The sequence below is a fragment of the Peromyscus eremicus genome, chromosome 13, assembly GCF_949786415.1.
Source record: "Peromyscus eremicus chromosome 13, PerEre_H2_v1, whole genome shotgun sequence".
Lineage (NCBI taxonomy): Eukaryota > Metazoa > Chordata > Mammalia > Rodentia > Cricetidae > Peromyscus > Peromyscus eremicus.
This window is the reverse complement of record NC_081429.1, coordinates 39,149,358-39,168,859: the sequence shown is the minus strand read 5'-3', so window position 1 is coordinate 39,168,859 and position 19,502 is coordinate 39,149,358. Positions and strand designations below refer to the sequence as shown.

Here is a 19,502-nt window from a genome sequence, read left to right as displayed (position 1 = left end):
TGAAGGTTGTTAGAAATCTCATCACGTGTTCTGGATCAAAAGGGACTCAAAAGGGGTGTTTCATATTAGTAAACTGACAACCTCAAGAAAGGCAAATTTGGAGGCCATAGGTGGAAAGAGGTGGCAGAACCCACTTAGACCAAGGAGTGAGGACTTCTCACCATCCAGGGAATGCTGACAGCTGTAGGGGACAGTATGACTACTATGAACAGTGTACAGGAATGTGCTAACTTGACTCCAGCTTGTGCTCAAGGGCTGCCCTCTACATACAACGCACCTTGGCTACCACACAACTGGTATGGTCTTGCCCACAAGACAAAAAGGCACCCTGCCATAGAGCTAGAGTCCCAATTAGTATGCCTAGTTGGGACAAACTCTGGACTGCAACCTGGTAAACAAAGAGTGAAGAATGCAGAAAGAAGAATCTAAAACTCAAGTAGAAGCTTTACAGCCATGCCAGATCCCAGGAGGGAGCTACCTGGACAGACTGGCATGTTCTGCACTTAACTATATGACAGCATTCTTAAAGGAGCCCCTTAATGTTGGTAGTGCTTTTATGGTATAGGATAGAGGGGTATGGCAGCTGTGGAAATCCACCCCTCAGATCTCCGCTATTTGAGAACAAAACTGTTGACTGTCAGTCCTGCTGCTAAACATCAGGATTCCTCCCCCCACACACTATATTCCCCATTCTTCTTGTTATGCTGGACTTCATCCAGGCTGTTTTTCAGGTGTCTCTCACCTTGGAGAACTGGAGCTGGTCTAAAGGGAGTCTTTATGGCTTCCCATTAGCTTGGTCTACCCTTCTTGAGATTCTGTCTATTAAACCCACCTTTTTTGCCTCTCTGTCACAGCGGTCAAAACTCCCTAAAGGTCTCAGTCAGAAGTGGTCAGAAACCTCTCTAATGGGCCATCTGTAAGTGCCACTGGTATTTATATAGGACATAAAACAACCTGAGGGTGGGGTGGACATAGATTCCTGAATAGTGGCCAACAACAGCTGGTAAGTTGGCCCGGGAGGGAGGCTAAGGTAAGGGGGAACAAAGAGGAGTGGACACAAAGTGTTACTTCTTTTAATTAATTAATTAATTAATTAATTTTTTAATGCCGAATGTTGTTTATTGAAGGAGGGAAAGGTCTTAAATACAGGCTTACAGCACAATGGGAGAACCTCGGAGGGCAGAAGTTCACTACCGATGTTTTACAATCTTGCATCTAAGCTGTTAACGCCCATTATGCAGGATACACAGACAAGGAACTTCCCTCAAGCATCCATGAGGGTGGAACCCGGCAGGGAATTAGCATAGGGAGGATATCAAGGTCACGGTCAGCAAGCATGGGCAACAGTTACCCAAATCGGGGGCCAGGACCCTACAGGTCCCCCTTTTACTAAAAAATGAGCTTCTGACTTAGGTTGCATGGGACGTCAGCAGGTCACCTTACCCGTCATGGAGACACCTGCCCAGGCCACGCAGGCGCTATGTCTTAGGATAATTTAAATTTTGTTTTTCTTTTTTAGTTTTTTTGTTTTTTGAGACAGGGTTTCTCTGTGTAGCCCTGGCTGTCCTGGATCTCACTCTGTAGACCAGGCTGGCCTCGAACTCACAGAGAACCTCCTGCCTCTGCCTCCCGAGTGCTGGGATTAAAGGCATGCACCACCACCACCCGGTTAAAGTGTTACTTCTATATCCCACATTAAGTCTTACCCACCCATTCCAAGACACCACCATGGACAGGCCGCAGAACAGCCACATAACTCAGTTGGGCACATCCTAGAACTGGGACAAGGGGCACAGCAATCGAGGGGATTGAAGGTGAGCCTGGTAGCATGGTTCCCACGTACACAAGGCTGGGGGAGGCGTGGCTGTGTAAAGTGGAACTCGCTATGTAGCAGAAGATGACTTTGAACTGAGCCTCCTGCTGTCTGTCATGTCCTGAGCACAGGGGTTACGGGTATGCACCTCTAGGTCTAGTTTATGAGGTGCTGGGGATCGAACCAGAACTTCATGTAGGCTGTTCAGTTCTGCTCCACCCCCAGATGGTTTTAAAGGTTATTGTCTGTCAGCCATGTGGAAAGTGAACTGGGCCTTTTACATGTTTTTTCCTTTGCCAGCTGGCCATAGGTGTTGTCAATAGGGGATGACAGAAAGACACTGTAGGACACCAGTTCTCAGCCTGTGGGTCGCCACTGTTGGAAAACATTTCTGATGGAGAGATGGCTCAGTGGTTAAGCACCTTTACTGCTCTTCTGGAAGAGCTGAGTGAATTCAGTTCCCCATACCCATGTCAGGGGGGCTCACAACTGTCTGAAATTCCTGCTCATAGGGGATCTAATGCCCCTGATGCCTCTGGCCTCTTTGGACACTGCACTCATGTGCACATACCCCACTCCCACCAAATTTATATATACATAGTTTAAAATAAAAAAAATACGTTAAAAGATAACTGGTTTGGACATGAAGATACATTAATTTTGGGGGTAGTTTTTGCATAGATAAAACTGTAACATTAAAATAATTTTTTTCCCACAGAAATTATAAGCTCTTGTGAAGTACGAAACATTCTCAAGATGCTAAGGCACACATGAACAAGACAGACGGGTGTTTCCTTGACTTAGAGCTTGGCCTTCTTCTTAAAAGATTCTTTCATTCTCCTGACCACAGAAAGGTCCCCAACTCCCTCAGGCCAGTTGTCATGATCTGTTTAGTAAGTAGAAAAGTGAATGTCACTTGCAAATCTCTTAAACCTTTCGTCCTGGTCTGCACCCAAGCATCATGGTTTCATTTACTTGTTTGTTTGTGTTTTCAACTTACTGAGACTAGGAAAAAAGAAATCTGCAGGACAAATAGTTTTGCAACATCCCTAGATTTCATCTAAGCCATCTATGAGAACCATTTACTAGAGGGGAAAGGAGCAGTGACGTCTTTAAGCAGCATAGGCAGATTTGGCCTCCTATCATTCCTTGTACTTAGAGATTTAGATATTTTCTTCAGCTCAGAACATTTTCTTTAAAATCCTATCACAAATATAGACATTTTGTACTTTTTGATGCTCTATAAGAGAAAGCCTCTGAGGTAGTGAGTTAAGAAACGGAGCCTGGCTGGGCGGTGGTGGCGCACGCCTTTAAGTCCCAGCACTCAGGAGGCAGAGGCCAGGCGGATCTCTGTGAGTTCGAGGCCAGCCTGGTCTACAGAGCGAGTTCCAGGATAGGCTCCAAAAGCTACACAGAGAAACCCTGTCTCGAAAAACCAAAAAAAAAAAAAAAAAAAAAGAAAAGAAAAAAGAAAAAGAAAAACAGAGCCTGGGCAGGTAAAGAGGCAGCGAGTCTACTTCCTGGCAGCTTACCTGGTATGTGGTAGAAGTGATTGTACAAAGACTGGCCTCCGTCCACATTGATCAACTGTCCAGTGATAAAGGAGGCCGCAGGGGACAACAGGAAGCACACCACGGAGGAGACCTGGGGACAGAAGAGGATGTGTGCATGGAGAAGAGGAAAGGCTAAAACAATATTAAGAAGAGGACCAAAGGCCCTTCTCCATCGCTGGGAGCCCGATACTCCCGAATGACCATATCTCAAACCACAGAACTGCGTCGTGAATCCTCCTGTGTGCACATCATCGTCGTCGTTGTGATCTGACAGCACAGAGACCGTGTCCCTTCACAGTTTGGACAACAGTGAAGTCAGGGACAGGTGGCAAGATGTGAAGCCTCAGACAGTGGCAGTTGAGTGGTGTGGCATGGAGAGGCCACAGGTGAACACTGAATCTCAGCCGTTTCCGAGTCAACAGTGAACTCCCTTCCGGGGCTCCCCCCTTGTCTGACGAAACCCTGTTTGTCCTCACTGCCACGTGCTCCTGACATCCTGGTCCCAGAGACAGTGAGTCTGTGTAGCAGGGTTGGCATTCTGATTTGTTCAGTCTGTGGCCCGAAGCACAGCTGTGCCGATCACAACTGTCCCCCAGTGGGACTTCAAGGTCCCCCCACATCCCCCGAAACGTAGTCACTTGGTGAGGTTTTGGAGAAACTCCCCAAACCGAACAGAATTCATTTTACCGATGGTCAAAGGAAGCCGAGTTCCACAGAGGGTGATGGTTCTGAGCACATCCCTCTCCTGACTCTTATACCAGGGACTAACGGATATGTAAAAAAAACAAAATGGGGAAAAACAAACAAACAAACAAACAAACAGAAAACAGTGAGGGGAGCAGACAGCCTGAATTTGATCAGATTCCATAGAAGGAGAGAAACAATTCCACAGAGTTGTCTTCTGACCTCCACACATGCACCATAGCACATGCATGTCTGTACACAGGCTCACACACACACACACACACACACACACACACACACACACACCCCACTGATAAACAGGTCAGCCAGCTGCATCTGGTGTGAAAGCTTTGCCGATCTTAGACACAGCACACCATCAGACAGAGACCAGAGTTTCTCCCACACTCTGCGTTTCACAATAGCTATCTATGTCAGTAGTTGTCCGAGTTCGACTGGCTGTGTTCCTTCAGGGGGTTTTTAAGATCAAAGCCATTGTCACTGTGTTGAAATTTTACTCACGGAGCCAAAGCAATGACTGGGAAACTGCTGGAGCCTCAGCATGGGTCCTGGCAAGAATTCCACACTGGGGCCAGCAAGGTGGCTCACCCAGGAGAGGTGCTTGCAGCCAGGGCTGATGGTCTGAATTCAGTCACTGGAACTTACATGGAAGGAGAGGACACACACCTGAACACTGTCCTCTGACCACCACACTCCTGCTCTGTCACACAAGCACTCAAGAAAAGGAAATAGGACGGGCAGTGGTGGCGCACGCCTTTAATCCCAGCATTCGGGAGACAGAGACAGGCGGATCTCTGAGTCCAAGGCCAGTTTTGTCTACAGAGTGAGTTCTAGGACAGCCAGGGATCCACAGAGAAACCCTGTTTCAAAAGCAAAACCAAAACAGGAAAAAGAAAAAAGAAATAAATGTATCTGAGCTTGCTAGCACACACCTTTAATCTCAGCACTTGGGAGGAAGAGGCAGGCAGATCTCTGTGAATTTGAGGCCAGCCTGATCTACAGAATGAGAGCCAGGCCAGCCAGAGCTACACAGTAAGACCCTATCTCATAAAAAAATTTAAAAAGTGTAAAAAAAAAGGTTTTTAAGGAATACAAACTATGTTAGTAGTTGTGCCAACAGTCATAATATTCTGATCCAGATTTTCATGGAAATGGGGAGAGATTGAGTGCATATCTTCCTAGTGCTTTTGTTCCACAGAGAAGCGCAGTGGCCATTTCAAGAAAGAGAATATATGTTTATACTAATGGAACAAGCCATTTTTTTTTTTTTTCTCGAGACAGGGTTTCTCTGTGTAGCTTTGTACCTTTCCTGGAATTCACTCGGTAGCCCAGGCTGGCCTCAAACTCACAGAGATCCACCTGGCTCTGCCTCCTGAGTGCTGGGATTTAAAGGCGTGCGCCACCACCGCCTGGCCCTGGAACAAGCCATTTTTTAAGTTGAACTTCTTTTAGGCTTTTTTTATTTTCTTTTCTGAGCATGAGTATTTTGCCTGCACGCACATATGTGCACCACATGTGTGACTGGTGCCTGCAGAGGTGAGAGGAGGGCACCAGATCCTCTAGAACTGCAGTTACAGGTGGTTGGAGCCACCATGCCAGGGCTGGGAACTGAACCTGAATCTTCCGCTAGAGCAACAAGTATCTTAACTGCGTGCTGAGACACCTCTCTAGCCCCATAAAGATTTAGCTTTTAAACTGCTTGAAGTTTTTCTCTTTTATTTTTGAAATAATATAATTTTTTAATTTTTATTTATTTATTTATTTTTGGTTTTTTCGAGACAGGGTTTCTCTGTGTAGCTTTGCGCCTTTTCCTGGAACTCACTCAGTAGCCCAGGCTGGCTTCAAACTCACAGAGATCCGCCTGCCTCTGCCTCCCGAGTGCTGGGATTAAAGGAGTGTGCCACCACCGCCCGGCTTAGAATTATTTATTTATTATGTATGCAGTGTTCTGCCTGCATGTATGCCTGCATGCCAGAAGAGGGCACCAGATCTCATTGCAGATGGTTGTGAACCACCATGTGGTTGCTGGGAATTGAACTAATTTTTTAATTTTTAAAAAAATTTTTTTCAAGACAGGGTCTCTCTGTGTAGTTTTGGTGCCTGTCCTGGATCTCACTCTGTAGACCAGGCTGGCCTCGAACTACAGAGATCTGCCTAGCACAGCCCCGGCCCCCCCCCCTCCCGCCCCCCCCCCCCCCCCCCAGTTCTGGGATTAAAGGTGTGTGCCACCACTGCCAGCTGAAATAATATATCATTTCCCCCTCCCTGTTCCTCGCTCCAAACCCTTCCCTAAATCCCTCTTTGCTCTCTTTCAAATTCATGACCTATTTTTAATTAATTGCTGTTACATGCATATATATATATATATATATATATATATATATATATATGCACATATATTCCTGAATATAACCTCTTCAGCCTGTATAATGTTACTTGTATGTATGTTTTCAGAGCTGATCATTCAGTACGGGATAACTAATTGGTATGCTCTTCCCTGGGAAGACTGTTTCTCCCACTAGTTTTTACATTTTACTTCTATGTGTGTATAGTGTATGTGTCCTGTGTGGGTAAGTACACTTGTGAGTGCAGGTGCCTGAGGGTCCAGAAGCAGGACTCAGACCTCACAGACCTACAGTTCGGCTGGTTGTGAGACCCTTGATGTGGATCCTGAGAAGCAAACCTGGGCACCCCAAAAGAGCAATATATGATCTTTTGTTGTTGTGGATTTTCCAGACAGGGTTTCTCTGTGTAGCCCTGACTGTCCCGGAACTCACTCTGTAGACCAGGCTGGCCTCGAACTCAGAGATCCACCTGCCTCCCAAGTGCTGGGATTAAAGGTGCGCACCAGCACCACCAGCACCACCACCACCACCACCATCACCACCACCACTGGGCTGCAACATGTGCTCTTCACCACTGGGTAATCTCTCTAGCTCCACAAGCCACTTTTAAAATGAAAATGGCTGGATTACAGTTAAAATGAGTATCTGGCCAAGCCTTTTTTTTTTTTTTTTATCATGTATTCATTAAATTTTTTGACAATTTCACGTGTGTATACGATGAATTCTGGTCATTCTTCCCCCCATTTCCCTCTCCCATCTCTCTATTATTCCCACTGAACCTCCTCTTCTCCAAACAAGTCACTCCATCTCAGCAAGCACCTTCTTAAATTTTTTTTTTTTTTTTAAATGAAGGAAGTAAGGCTCTCACTTCAAACAAAAACAACTGACACTTTGTTTTCAATGTTAGGCTTTCACGTGAAATAGACTTGAGCAGTGGGTGGAGACATTGAGAAAGGTGCTCTTTCCATATTGCTTAACGGACCGTGTCAACTTTTCGATCTGCCTGACTGGGTGAGCAGGTCATTGCAAAGGACGGGTGCCCTATGTTACAAATTAAATAGATCAAAGATCCACGGTGTGCAAAAGGAAGGTTCAAATTAACGGGGCGCAGAAAGTATAGTGACGAGGGCTGGAGAGATGGCTCAGGGGGTTAAGAGCATTCATTGACTGCTCTTCCAGAGGTCCTGAGTTCAATTCCCTGCAACCACATGGCGGCTCACAACCATCTGTAATGAGATCTGGTGCCCTCTCCTAGCAGGCAGGTGTATAAACAGGCAGACAGAACATTGTATACATAATAAAATAAATAAATAAACCTGGGGGGAAAAAAAGAAAGTATAGTGAGACACCATGTCAGGTTCCACACTGCAGCTAATTTTAAAGAAACTGTTGGGGTTGGTGCAGCTGAACCCCAGCACGCGCAAGGCCCAGAGTCAATCTCCCACGGTGAATAAACCAGGTGGCACCAGCCTGTAATCCCAGCACTCGGGAGATGGAAGCAGGAGGGTCAGAAATACAAGTCATTCTCTGCTACATATCAAATTGGGGGCCAGCCAATTTCAAAAGAATAAAGCCAAAATCAACCAACCAAACCAAAACAAATAAATTTCTTATCACTTGTTGCATTAAAAGAAGAAAAGGAGATTGACATTCATCTGGAAGGCTATTCAGATGATCTCTTCTTTTTCAGCTCCCCAGCTGTAAGAAGCCAGACTCTCTTTCCTATGCTTCGGCTAAAAAAATCAGATTTCGACAGATTAAACAAAGACACAAAGGTGATGGTCCAGCACATAGGATGAAGCCACACATTAAAGAGTTTGTAATGTGCCAAATAAATGTAAAAAGAATTTCTTTGTTTTGGAAAAGGTAGCTAATTTATTTTAAAATATTAACATATAATGCTTGGGTTTTTTTGTTTTTTAGTTTTTTCGAGACAGGGTTTCTCTGTGTAGCTTTGGAGCCTATCCTGGAACTCACTCTGTAGACCAGGCTGGCCTCGGACTCACAGAGATCTACCTGCCTCTGCCTCCCGAGTCCTGGGATTAAAGGCATGCACCACCACCACCTGGCATGCTTGTTAATTTTAAATAAAGTAATAAATATTTCTTACATTTCTTGGTTTAAATTTCTAATATGATTCTGACACTCTGACTCATATTAACAAAAAGCCATCTATCTATTTCAAGTAAAATTTAATCATGTTATCTACTCATTTCAAATAATTTAAAGTCCTTCTTTTCAGAAGGAAAATATAAACATAACATGGCCCATCAAATGGTTATTTGGGGCAGTATCGTCATTATTATTCTGTTTATTTATTTTTTTTTGAGATAGAATCTCACTATGTAGCCCTGGCTAGCCTGAAACTCTCTATGTAGACTAGGTTAGCCTCTAACTCACAGAGATTTGCCTGCCTCTGCCTACCAGAGTACTTAGATTAAAGGTGTGCACCACCATGCCCAGCTGGTATATTCTAAGTTTAGTATACGATGATCTATGATAGTTTAGGATTTCATGCCCAGAAATAGACTCTTTCTCACTACAATGCAGGACAGCATTCAGGAACCTTCATTATAGGATTACTCCCTTCACAAAAACATAGGCTCTAAATGAGAAGAGCAGTCTTTTGAAATAAAAAAATTCAATAAACGTAGGTATGTGTGTCTGTAAAGATGCACATAAAATATAACATGAGCTATTTTTAGAAATTAGAACCACATTCCCTCTCCTGCCAAGATTTTTGTAGTTTTGACTTTATGAGCAAGATAGATGGTGTAATGTATTTCTAAAGAGCATTTGCTGACTGGCCTATCAGTGTGTGTGCAGTGCAAGTGAGCACACACACACATACACAGCGTGCACACACAAGCCTACACACACACACACACACACACACAAAATGATAATGAATAAAATAAAATTTCAATTTAAAATCTTGGGCAGTTTTTGCACAAATATTTATCTAGATAAACTCTACTTAGCATGTTAAATTGCAAAATTGTATTAAATTTATAGGTTGATGTAGGGAAATCTGACTTAATTTTTTTTTTTTTTAAATTGGGCTTGGAGAGATGTCTCAGTAGTTAAGAACACGTTTTTGCTCTTGCCCAGAACCTGAGTTGGTTCCCAGCATCCATGTCAGGTGGCTCACAGTGGCCTGTAATTCCAGCTTTGGAGGATCCAACACCCTTTTCTGGCCTGCAGGGGCACTCACTGCGCTCATGTGTATGTCGCTGTGTTTGTGTGGCCGTAGGGGACGCACTGTGTGAGTTCAGATCAAAATCTTTACCTGCTGATCCATCTTACTGGCACCTACAACTTCGTATTTGACTTTAATTTTGTTTGGTTTTTTGGAGACAGGCTTACACTAGGTAGCTCGGGCTGTCCTGGAACTTACTATGTGGACCAGGCTGGACTCATTTTCACAGAGATCTCCCTGTCTGCTTCTGCCTCCTGCACACTAGGATTGAAGGCATGGGCCCAGCAAAAATTGACTTTTTAATAAAATTGATTCTTCTGCCAAGAAATATGACATGTATTTATTTAAAATATTTATTGCTATTGTGTGTGTATGTGTGTGTGTGTGTGTGTGTGTGTGTGTGTGTGTGTGTGTGTGTGTGTAGGAGTATGCATGTGAGTACAGGTGCCTGCCTGCACAGGCCAGAGGTGCTGGATCCCCATGCAGTGGGAGTGATAGGCTGCTGCCAGCCATCTGATGTAGTTGCTGGGGTTCGAACTCAGGTCCTCTGGAAGAGCAGTTCCTGCTCTTAACTGCTGAGCTATCTCTCCAGCCCCACATGCCTTTATTTATCCTGCCTTTTTTTTTTTTTTTTTTTTTCATCAATAAGAACCTTCTACCCCTCTCCTACCACCATTAGAGCTAAGTTCACTTCCGGGTCATTTGAAAAAGCTATTGGTTTTTACATACCTGAACTTCATGAGTCTATAATTATCCAGCTTGCTTAGAGCTGCTTGTACCCACACTGCATGTGATAAAATAATGTAGCTGCAAAGTAGCATGAAACAAGAAAACATGTTGTCTTTAACTTCATGACCTTCGTTCCGGAGGAAATTCTGCTGTCCGCAGTCAAAACAACTTAACTAGGTTATTTCCCAGAGCCTCAAGTGCAGGTGAAAGGGAAAAATCAGTAGCCATCTTGAGAGACGTTCCCCCCCGCCCGGCCCCCGGCCCCGGCCCCTCCTCCTAAGGTATTTGCTGACCAGCAGTTTTAGAACTGACCGGAAGTTGAACTTATGGGAAGATAAAGCTGAAACAATAAATCTATGTATCCTGGGCTTGGCAAAACAAGATATGGGGAGTAATGGACTCAACTGACCAGAAGTTGACCTCAGGGGAGAGTAGGACTGGAACCATAAATCTGAATGTGTATATCCTGGGTTCAACAAAAGCAGGGCATAGGGAGTAAAAATGTATGTCTCTGTAGACACCCTGAATCCTGTTAGCCATCAGTAACCTCATGCTTATAGTTCAGCCAGTAACTTCAAAGAACTACCTCACCCCTAGGCTCCTCGTCCAATCCCAAAATGCATGTAAACTTTTCCTATACAAACCCCTTCAAGTGAGTGCTCAGGGCTGCCCTCCTCCACCTGCTGTGTCGGATATTGGACGTGGACCAAGCCCGAGCTTGCTTGTTACCGATAAACCCCTTTGTGTTTTGCATCGGATATTGGCTCTGTGGTGGTCTTGCTTGGGGGGTGTTGCGACACGGGCACAACACTGGAGAAATGGTTTGGTGGCAGTGGGAATAATCATCTCTACTAGTGAAGCAGGCCACGTGCCATGGGTACCAAATGCCACACATGTCTCAAGTCCACCTCATCAATGCCAGGTATATACATCACCTCCTCAGGGACTCCGAGGCGCTTAGCTGGGATAGCCTCAAAGGCCATTTCAAACATGCTTTGTCCCAGTCGGCCATAGTTGTCAGCAGCAGTCTGGGAATAGACGGTTCCCTGTATTAGAAAACAAAGCCAGGAGATTAAACAGGGAAAATGCAATTGTCACCACACCGAGGGCTGGGGATGTAACTCAGAGGCAGAGCACTTGCCCAGCATGCTCGAGGCCCTGGGCTCCATCCCTAGGGCCCAAACAGCAGCAACAAGCAGGCATCGGGAATACACTGACCAATAACCAAAGCGTCAACAGAAAAGATAAGCATTTCTTTTTCTTTCTTTCTTTCTTTTTTTTTTTTTTTAAGATTTATTTATTTATTATGCATACAGTATTCTGTCTGCCTGCATGGCTGCAGGCCAGAAGAGGGCACCAGATCTCATTATAGATGGTTGTGAGCCACCATGTGGGTGCTGGGAATTGAACTCAGGACCTCTGGAAGAGCTGCCAGTGCTCTTAACCTCTGAGCCATCTCTCCAGCCCTAAGATAAAACGTTTCTAAATCAACTTTTCTCAAGACTGTCAAAGAAGGTCCAGCCAACCACTATGAACATGTGGAACTTTCAAATGGTCACTTAGGAGGCCTTCTCCCCTTCAATAACCAGCTAAGTCTTGGACTGTTTCGTGAAAGACTTGGTTTCTGAAGAGTATGACTATGTAAGTACTTTAGCAGGACACCTAACCAGGAACAAAGGGCTCAGGGATTCTAGTTTATCTTCCCAAGAGCATGCCTGCTTTACCAGGGAAGAAGTGTAAGTACAGGATTTCCTTGGTATTTAAAATTAAAGTGAAATTTAAAAAAACACACCAGAATCCAAGATTTCTGTATCTTGGAAAGCTAATTTAAAATATGTTTATTTTAAATTCTGAGTGTGTGTATGAATTGCACAAATGTGCGAGTGCATGTGGAGGTCAAAGTTGACGTCAAGTTTCCTCTTTAATCGCTCTCTACCTTGTTATGGAACTCAGGGCTCACTGAGCTCGCTGAGACACCAGGCTAGCTGACCAGAGAGTCCCAGGTTGGCTAGGCCGGTTGGTAAGTGGGCTGGCTCCATGGCTAGCTGCCTATCCTCCCCCACAACACTTACACATCACAGGAAAACATCTGAGTTGATCTGTGTAGGAGAGAGAGAGAGATTTCGTCTAATGGCTCTTGGAGTACATGACCGGTACAAAGTATCAGGGAGGCTCAAGCTCTAGCTGATTTCACAAAAACAAACAAACAAACAAATATCTGGGGAGGCAGAGGCAGGAGGACCAGGAGTTTAAGGCCAATTTAACCTATATAATGAATTTAAAGCAAGCCTGGGTTCTGCAAGAACCTTTCTCCAAAACCAAACAGAGGCGGGGAGGTGTCTCGGTTGTAGTTGGTGAAGTGCTTGCCATGAAATCTTGAGATCCTGAGTTCAGATCCCCAGTATCCACATACAAGCCAGCATGCTTCCGTAACCATAGCGCTAAGGTAGGGTGGGGACAGGCAGGTCCCTGGAGCTCACTGGCCAGCTAGTCTAGCCAAATCAGTGAGCTCCGGGGTCAACAAAGAGACCCTGTCTCAAAAACTAGGGTACAGGGTGACTGAGGAGGGCAGCGACATCGGCCTCTGCCTTTCACCTGCCTGTGCATGCATCTGAACACACACACACACACACACACACACACACACACACACACACACACACACCATATTCATAACAAAAAAGGGATTTTTGATGTTGTCAACATTGTACATTTGCATAACTTGACTTCTAGTTGGTCTGAAAACAAAGAATTTCTTCCCAGAGCCCTGATATTAAGCTTTTTTCCAAATAAGGACTAACAATATACCAAGGAATAACGAAATCACTTAGGAAAAAAAAATTACTCTTTAAAGTAGTGCTTTTTTGAGTGCACGTAGTGTGTGTGTGTGTGTGGGTGTGTGTGTGTGTGTACGCGTGCGCGTGCGCGTGCGCGTGCGCGTGTACCTATGTATGGGTGTTCTCAACCAGGCATGCACACGAAGAAGCCAGAGGTCAGTATCTGCCTTCCTCTATAATGTCCATCTTATTATTTCTTTTTTGTTTGTTTGTTTGTTTGTTTGTTGTGAGATAGGGTTTCTCACTGAACCTGGAACTTGCTCATTCAGTTAGGCTGTCTGGCCATCTAGAGAGCTGCCCAGGACTGGAGTTACAGGCGTGTGCTGTTGTGTCTGTCCTTTTATAGGAGTGTGGGGATCTGAACTCTGGTCCTCAGACTTGTACAGGAAGCGCTCTGCACACTGAGCTGTCTCTCCAGCCCCCAAAACAGTATTTTAACTCTGTGTGTGTGTGTGTGTGTGTGTGTGTGTGTGTGTGCGCGTGCGCATGTGTGGTATGGGGGATATGCATGCAGGTGCTCAGGGAGGCTAGAAGAATGTGTCAGAATTCCTGGAGCTAGAGTTACAGGCAGATATGCGATGTTTGATGTGGGTAATGGGAACCGAGCTCAGGTCTTCTGCAAAAGCAGTATGCACTCTTGACTGCTGGGCCATCTCCCCAGCCGCCTAGGATTTCTTAACCTTTACTGTGCAATAGAATTTCCTCTGTGCTTTTTATAATGCAGGTACTTACAACGCACTACATGATGATGAGTTCTCGCATCGCTATTGTTTAAATATGCATAATATTCATATATAGCAAGACTGTGCATCACTATCTCATTATTGATCAAATAACACTACTGCTATAATGAATGACTGCTTTGCTAGTTTAAGCTATTGTCTTAGTTAGGGTTTCTATTGCTGCGACGAAACACCCTGACCAAAAAGGCAACTTGGGGAGGAAAGAATTTCTTTGGCTTACGCTTTCACATTACTGTTCACCACTGAAGGAAGTCAGGACAGGAACCAAAACAGGGCAGGGTCCCGGATGCAGGAGCTGATGCAGAGGCCATGGAGGGGAGCTGCTTATGGGCTCATCAGCTCACCTTCTTATAGAATCCAGGACCCCCAGCTTAGTGATGGTACCACTCACCATGGACACAGCCCTCCCCCATTGATCACTAAATGAGAAAATGCCTTACAGCTGGATCTCAAAGAGGCATTTCTTCAGCTCCTGCCTCTGATGACTCTAGCTTGTGTCAAGTTAACACACAAAACCCCCCAGGACACCTATGTTAAAAGTCAATCTTTTTTTTTTTTTTGAGACAGGGTTTCCCCATGTAGCTTTGGTGCCTGTCCTGGATCTCACTCTGTAGACCAGGCTGGCCTTGAACTCACAGAGATCCACCTGGCTCTACCTCCCGAGTGCTGGGATTAAAGGTGTGTGCCCCCACTGCCCGGCAAAAGTCAATCTTTTATAGTATATTTATACAGTTAGTATATACTATCTTGTCCTCAAGGACACAATTATCCACAACACAAATGGAACCAGAGGAGGCCACTTTGTCAACAGACTTTGAATATAATAGTTACCTACAGGAGCAACACAGTTGATCCTTACTCCACTGCTGGCCCACGCCAGAGCCATGGATTTGGTGAGGTTGTAGACACCTTCTCTTGCAGCTCCACTGTGCCTAGTGAAAGACAGAAACACTGTCACCAGTTTCTGCTGAAAATGTTCCTCATTAGCTAACTTGACAAGCATATCAGTGACTTGAGAATGCCACAAGACTGGTTTGTTAGGAGTCTCTGTCATCGTGAGTCCCTGTTTAACGAAAGAGCTGAGCCAGGCTGCGGTGGTGCATGCCTTTAATCCCAGCGCTCGGAAGGCAGAGCAGTTGGATTACCTCGAGTATGAAGCCAGCCTGGTTTCCATAGCAAGTTCCAGTCAAGCCAGGGACACATGTCAAGCACACATGCAAGCCAGTCAACCCTGTCTCAACAACAGCACACAAAGCGTTTGGTCTGCATCTGTTCAGGGGCTCATGAAGAATGTAGAAATGGGCCTGGGGTGTCACTCTGCTGGTAGTGTGCTTGCCCTGCATGCACAAAACCCTAGATTCAATACCTAGCATCACATAAAACCAGGCGAGTAGGCACATGGTAGCATGATCATCCTCAGCTACACATCAAGTATAATATCAGCCTGGGATGCATGAGACCCCGCCTCAAAACCATAACAAACACAATGAAACCACAGAGGAAACACAACAAACACACACACACACACACACACACACACACACACACACACACACACGCACGCACCCCTTTTAAAAAAGGTGATGTGATTCAGAGATAATGAGATTCAGAATTTCTATGTACAGCATAATAATATCCCCAGAACCAAGTGCTGTGTGGTTTAATGTGGAAAAATTAACATAGAAAACTAGGGAAAAAATTTCCATTCAAAAGCATCTGAAATTAGGTGAGGAAAGACAGATTAGGTAGTAAGTGATAAAAGATTTCCTTCAACTTGTAGCCCTGAAAGTTTGCTGATCAGTTCTTTCCAATTTAGTGTATCTGAAAGATCCTTGATTTCTCTCTCTCTCTCTCTCTCTCTCTCTCTCTCTCTCTCTCTCTCTCTCTCTCTCTCTCTCACACACACACACACACACACACACACACACACACACAACACTCTTACCTATATCTCACTGGGTAAAGAATTTGGGTTGTGGGCTGAAGAGATGTCTTAGCAGTTAAGAGTTAATATGTAACAGCTAATTTTGCTCATCAGCTTGACTAGACTAATAAGTACTTAGGGATTAGTAAGGCATACCCCTCTTAAGTGTCTGTGAAGATTTTTTTCTGAGAGAATTCACTACAGTTCACTGTGGAGAGGGGGAGGAAGACCCATCCTGAATGTGGGCAGGACCATTCCAAGAGGCAAGGATTTTACAAAGAAGCAGCTAGTTGAGTTCCAGCATCCTCCTTTCTCTGCTTCCTGGCTCACTAGGTGGATGGACCCCTCTCCTGGCTCCCTACAATGGATGGACCCTCTCCTGGCTCACTAGGATGGATGGATCCTCTCCTGGCTCTCTATGATGGATGGAGCCCTCTCCTGGCTCCCTACAATGGATGGATCCTCTCCTGGCTCTCTATGATGGATGGAGCCCTCTCCTGGCTCCCTACAATGGATGGATCCTCTCCTGGCTCACTAGGATGGATGGAATCCTCTCCTGGCTCCCTACAATGGATGGGATCCTCTCCTGGCTCACTAGGATGGATGGAACCCTCTCCTGGCTCCCTACAATGGATAGGACCCTCTCCTGGCTCACTAGGATGGATGGAGCCCTCTCCTGGCTCTCTATGATGGATAGGACCCTCTCCTGGCTCACTAGGATGGATGGAGCCATTCTCATTCAAACCACCACATATAGCAACCTTAATCTGAATGGGAATTAGTAGCAGTAAGGGAAAAGGCAGGTAGATGAAGTGCTTGCTAGACAAGCTTGAGGGTGTGCGAGTTTGGATCCTCACACTCACATAAAAGTCAGGCACGGCAGTGCATGCTTGTGGTTCCAGCGAGGGGGAGACAGAGACAGGAGGGCACCGGAGACTCACTAGCCATCCAGTCTCGCTGGATCAGAAAACGATAGGGTTTAGTGAGAGACTCGGTCTCAAAAAATAAGGCGGAGAGGGATTGGCAAAGACACCAGATGTTGACCTCTGGCCTCCAACCACACACATTTTTTTAAAGGTACAAATAAATACATAATTTCCATGAATTAATAATAACATCATTTTAAAAGGAATTTATTGGGGTTGCAATTTATTAAAGGCATAAATCATTGATTTAAGACTTTTTTTTCATTATCGCCCCTCATTAAGAGAACAAAAATCTAAAGACATAGAAAAAAATACATAAAATACTTACGAGGCTGTTGGAAACCCATTGCTAATCAGGACGATGATATTGACAATCGACCCTCCATGCTCTTTCATCCAGGAATTGTAAACTGCAGAACCAGACAAACGACAACCGTGTTAAACAGCGTCCTGACTCTTCCCTTATTATATCCTGCTCTAGCACACATTGGATGTCTTTTTTTGTTTGTTTGTTTTGTTTTGTTTTTTTTGAGACAGGGTTTCTCTGTGTGGCCTTGGCTGTCCTGGATCTTACTCTGTAGATCAGGCTGGCCTCAAACTCACAGAGTTCTGCCTGCCTCTGCCTCCTGAGTGCTGGGATTAAAGGCGTGCACCATCACCGCCCAGCATAATGTCTTCTATTTTAATTTACTTTTTGTTATTGAGATGAGATCTTGTGTAGCCCAGGATGACCTCCAATTGATATATAGTAAGAAGCTAATTTAATAAACCATGAGGTAAAGCTGAAAAAATGCCAAGGAAAGATACAAAATGAGTTAGAAAAAAACTTCAATAAACTAATAATCTAGATGAAAATTGTTGGAGCACTGACTCATTTAAAATGGTAATAGCCATACAGTATCTAGTATAACTTGAATTTGAAAAGAATTTTTTTTAGCCGGGCAGTGATGGTGCAGGCCTTTAATCCAGCACTTGGGAAGCGGAGGCAGGAGGATCACTGAGTTTGAGGCCAGCCTGGTCTACAGAGCTAGTTTCAGGATGGCCAAGGCTACACAGAGAAACCCTATCTCAAACACCAACCAACCAATCAATGAACCAACCAACCAAATAAATAAATAAATAAATAATAAATAGAAGCCATTACAAGACATATTATCATTTCATCTATAAATATGTCTGTATCTCTAAACAAGGGAAAAAGCTTTCACAGTATAATCACAATACTATAAACAAACTTGATTAAATAATAACCCCTAAATATCACTAAGTGATAGTCACACTTCCCTGAGTGTATAATAACTTTACAGTATTTCTGTAGGAGCTAAGCGGTAAATGAGGCCCACATTGTATCTGTTCATGTTTCCTCATCGAATCCAGTTCCCCTCCAACACTTCTCACCCAGTCACAGTTGACTTGTTAAAGTAGTAGCTGGATTATTTTGCCTTTATTCATAGTCTGGACTGTGGCAGTTTGCATCATGTGGTGCCTTTCTGCCTATGTTCTCTCTTCTGTATTACTTACAAAAGGCAGATTTGGGTTCTGATGCACACACCTGTGTATGTGTGCATGTGTACACGTGTGCAAGAGAATGCTTCATAGATGGGGGATACTGTTTAGTCCATGAGGGGCATATGTAATTGTCTTCTTTCTTTTGTTATATGACAATATGCAGCGAATAGCTGTTGTCTTAGACCCAATTATTCCTTAGAGAGTTGAAAATGGAGATTTCCTTTATTTATTAGCATGATCTATTTCTCTGCTGTACAGTTTGTATATGAAAAGCAGAAAATGGGCTGGCCGCATAGCTCAGTGGGAAAAATCCTTGTTGTAACCACCTGAGTTTGATCCCAGGAATCCACACTGAAAGGAGAGAACCCATTCCCAGAAGCTGCCCCTTGACCTTCACGTGTATGCTATTGCATGAGTGTGCTTGTATACACACACACACACACAAACACACACACACACACACATACACACACACAGAGTGAGATAGACAGAGAGAGAGACAGACAAGGGGAGAGAGAGATTACAATTAAAATTTTAAAAAAGGGGGCTGGAGAGATGGCTCAGAGGTTAAGAGCACTGTCTGCTCTTCCAGAGGTCCTGAGTTCAATTCCCAGCAACCACATGGTGGCTCACAACCATCTGTAATGAGATCTGGTGCCCTCTTCTGGCCTGCAGGGATACATGCTGTATACATAATAAATAAATAAATCTTTAAAAAATTTTTTTTTTTAAAAAAAAGAAAAGAAAAACTCTTCCTTTATCAGCTATGGAAAGAAATGGCTTGACATCCTGACAACCTTCAAAAAGTGCCTATTTGGGGGCTGGTGAGATGGCTCAGTGGTTAAGGATACCGGCTGCTCTTCCAGAGGTCCCAATCAACCACACGGTGGCTCACAACCATCTATGATGAGATCTGATGCCTTCTTCTGCCATGCAAGAGCACATGCAGATAGAGTACTTACATACATAACGTAAGTACATCTTTTAAAAATGGCTGTTACCTCCTCAGAATGATTTAAAATTCGTGGACTTAAAAATACTGATTTATCTCAATGCAAAGCACAGTTTTCCAAGTAAGGCTCAAAGTACCCCATTTTTGGCCAACAAAAGCCTATTCAGGATTATTGTTGGAGCTGGCACGTTGACACATGCCTGGATCTCTGTACCTGTAAAACTAAGGTAGGGAGGTCATGAGGTCAAGGCCAGCCTTGACTACAAGGCA

The 19,502-nt window shown here is 44.4% G+C and overlaps 1 protein-coding gene across 1 annotated transcript; it reads right to left on the bottom strand.

Annotated features, from left to right (window-relative positions):
• Positions 1–1,327: 1,327 nt before the first annotated feature.
• Pecr (peroxisomal trans-2-enoyl-CoA reductase) lies at positions 1,328–17,179 on the bottom strand. The gene is made up of 5 exons (XM_059278491.1): positions 17,100–17,179; positions 14,757–14,853; positions 11,277–11,387; positions 3,346–3,457; positions 1,328–2,699 (listed from the first exon to the last, which is right to left on the bottom strand). Exons 1-5 carry the CDS (start codon positions 17,165–17,167, stop codon positions 2,614–2,616), a joined length of 474 nt encoding a protein of 157 aa, XP_059134474.1. The 5' UTR covers positions 17,168–17,179; the 3' UTR covers positions 1,328–2,613.
• Positions 17,180–19,502: the final 2,323 nt, after the last annotated feature.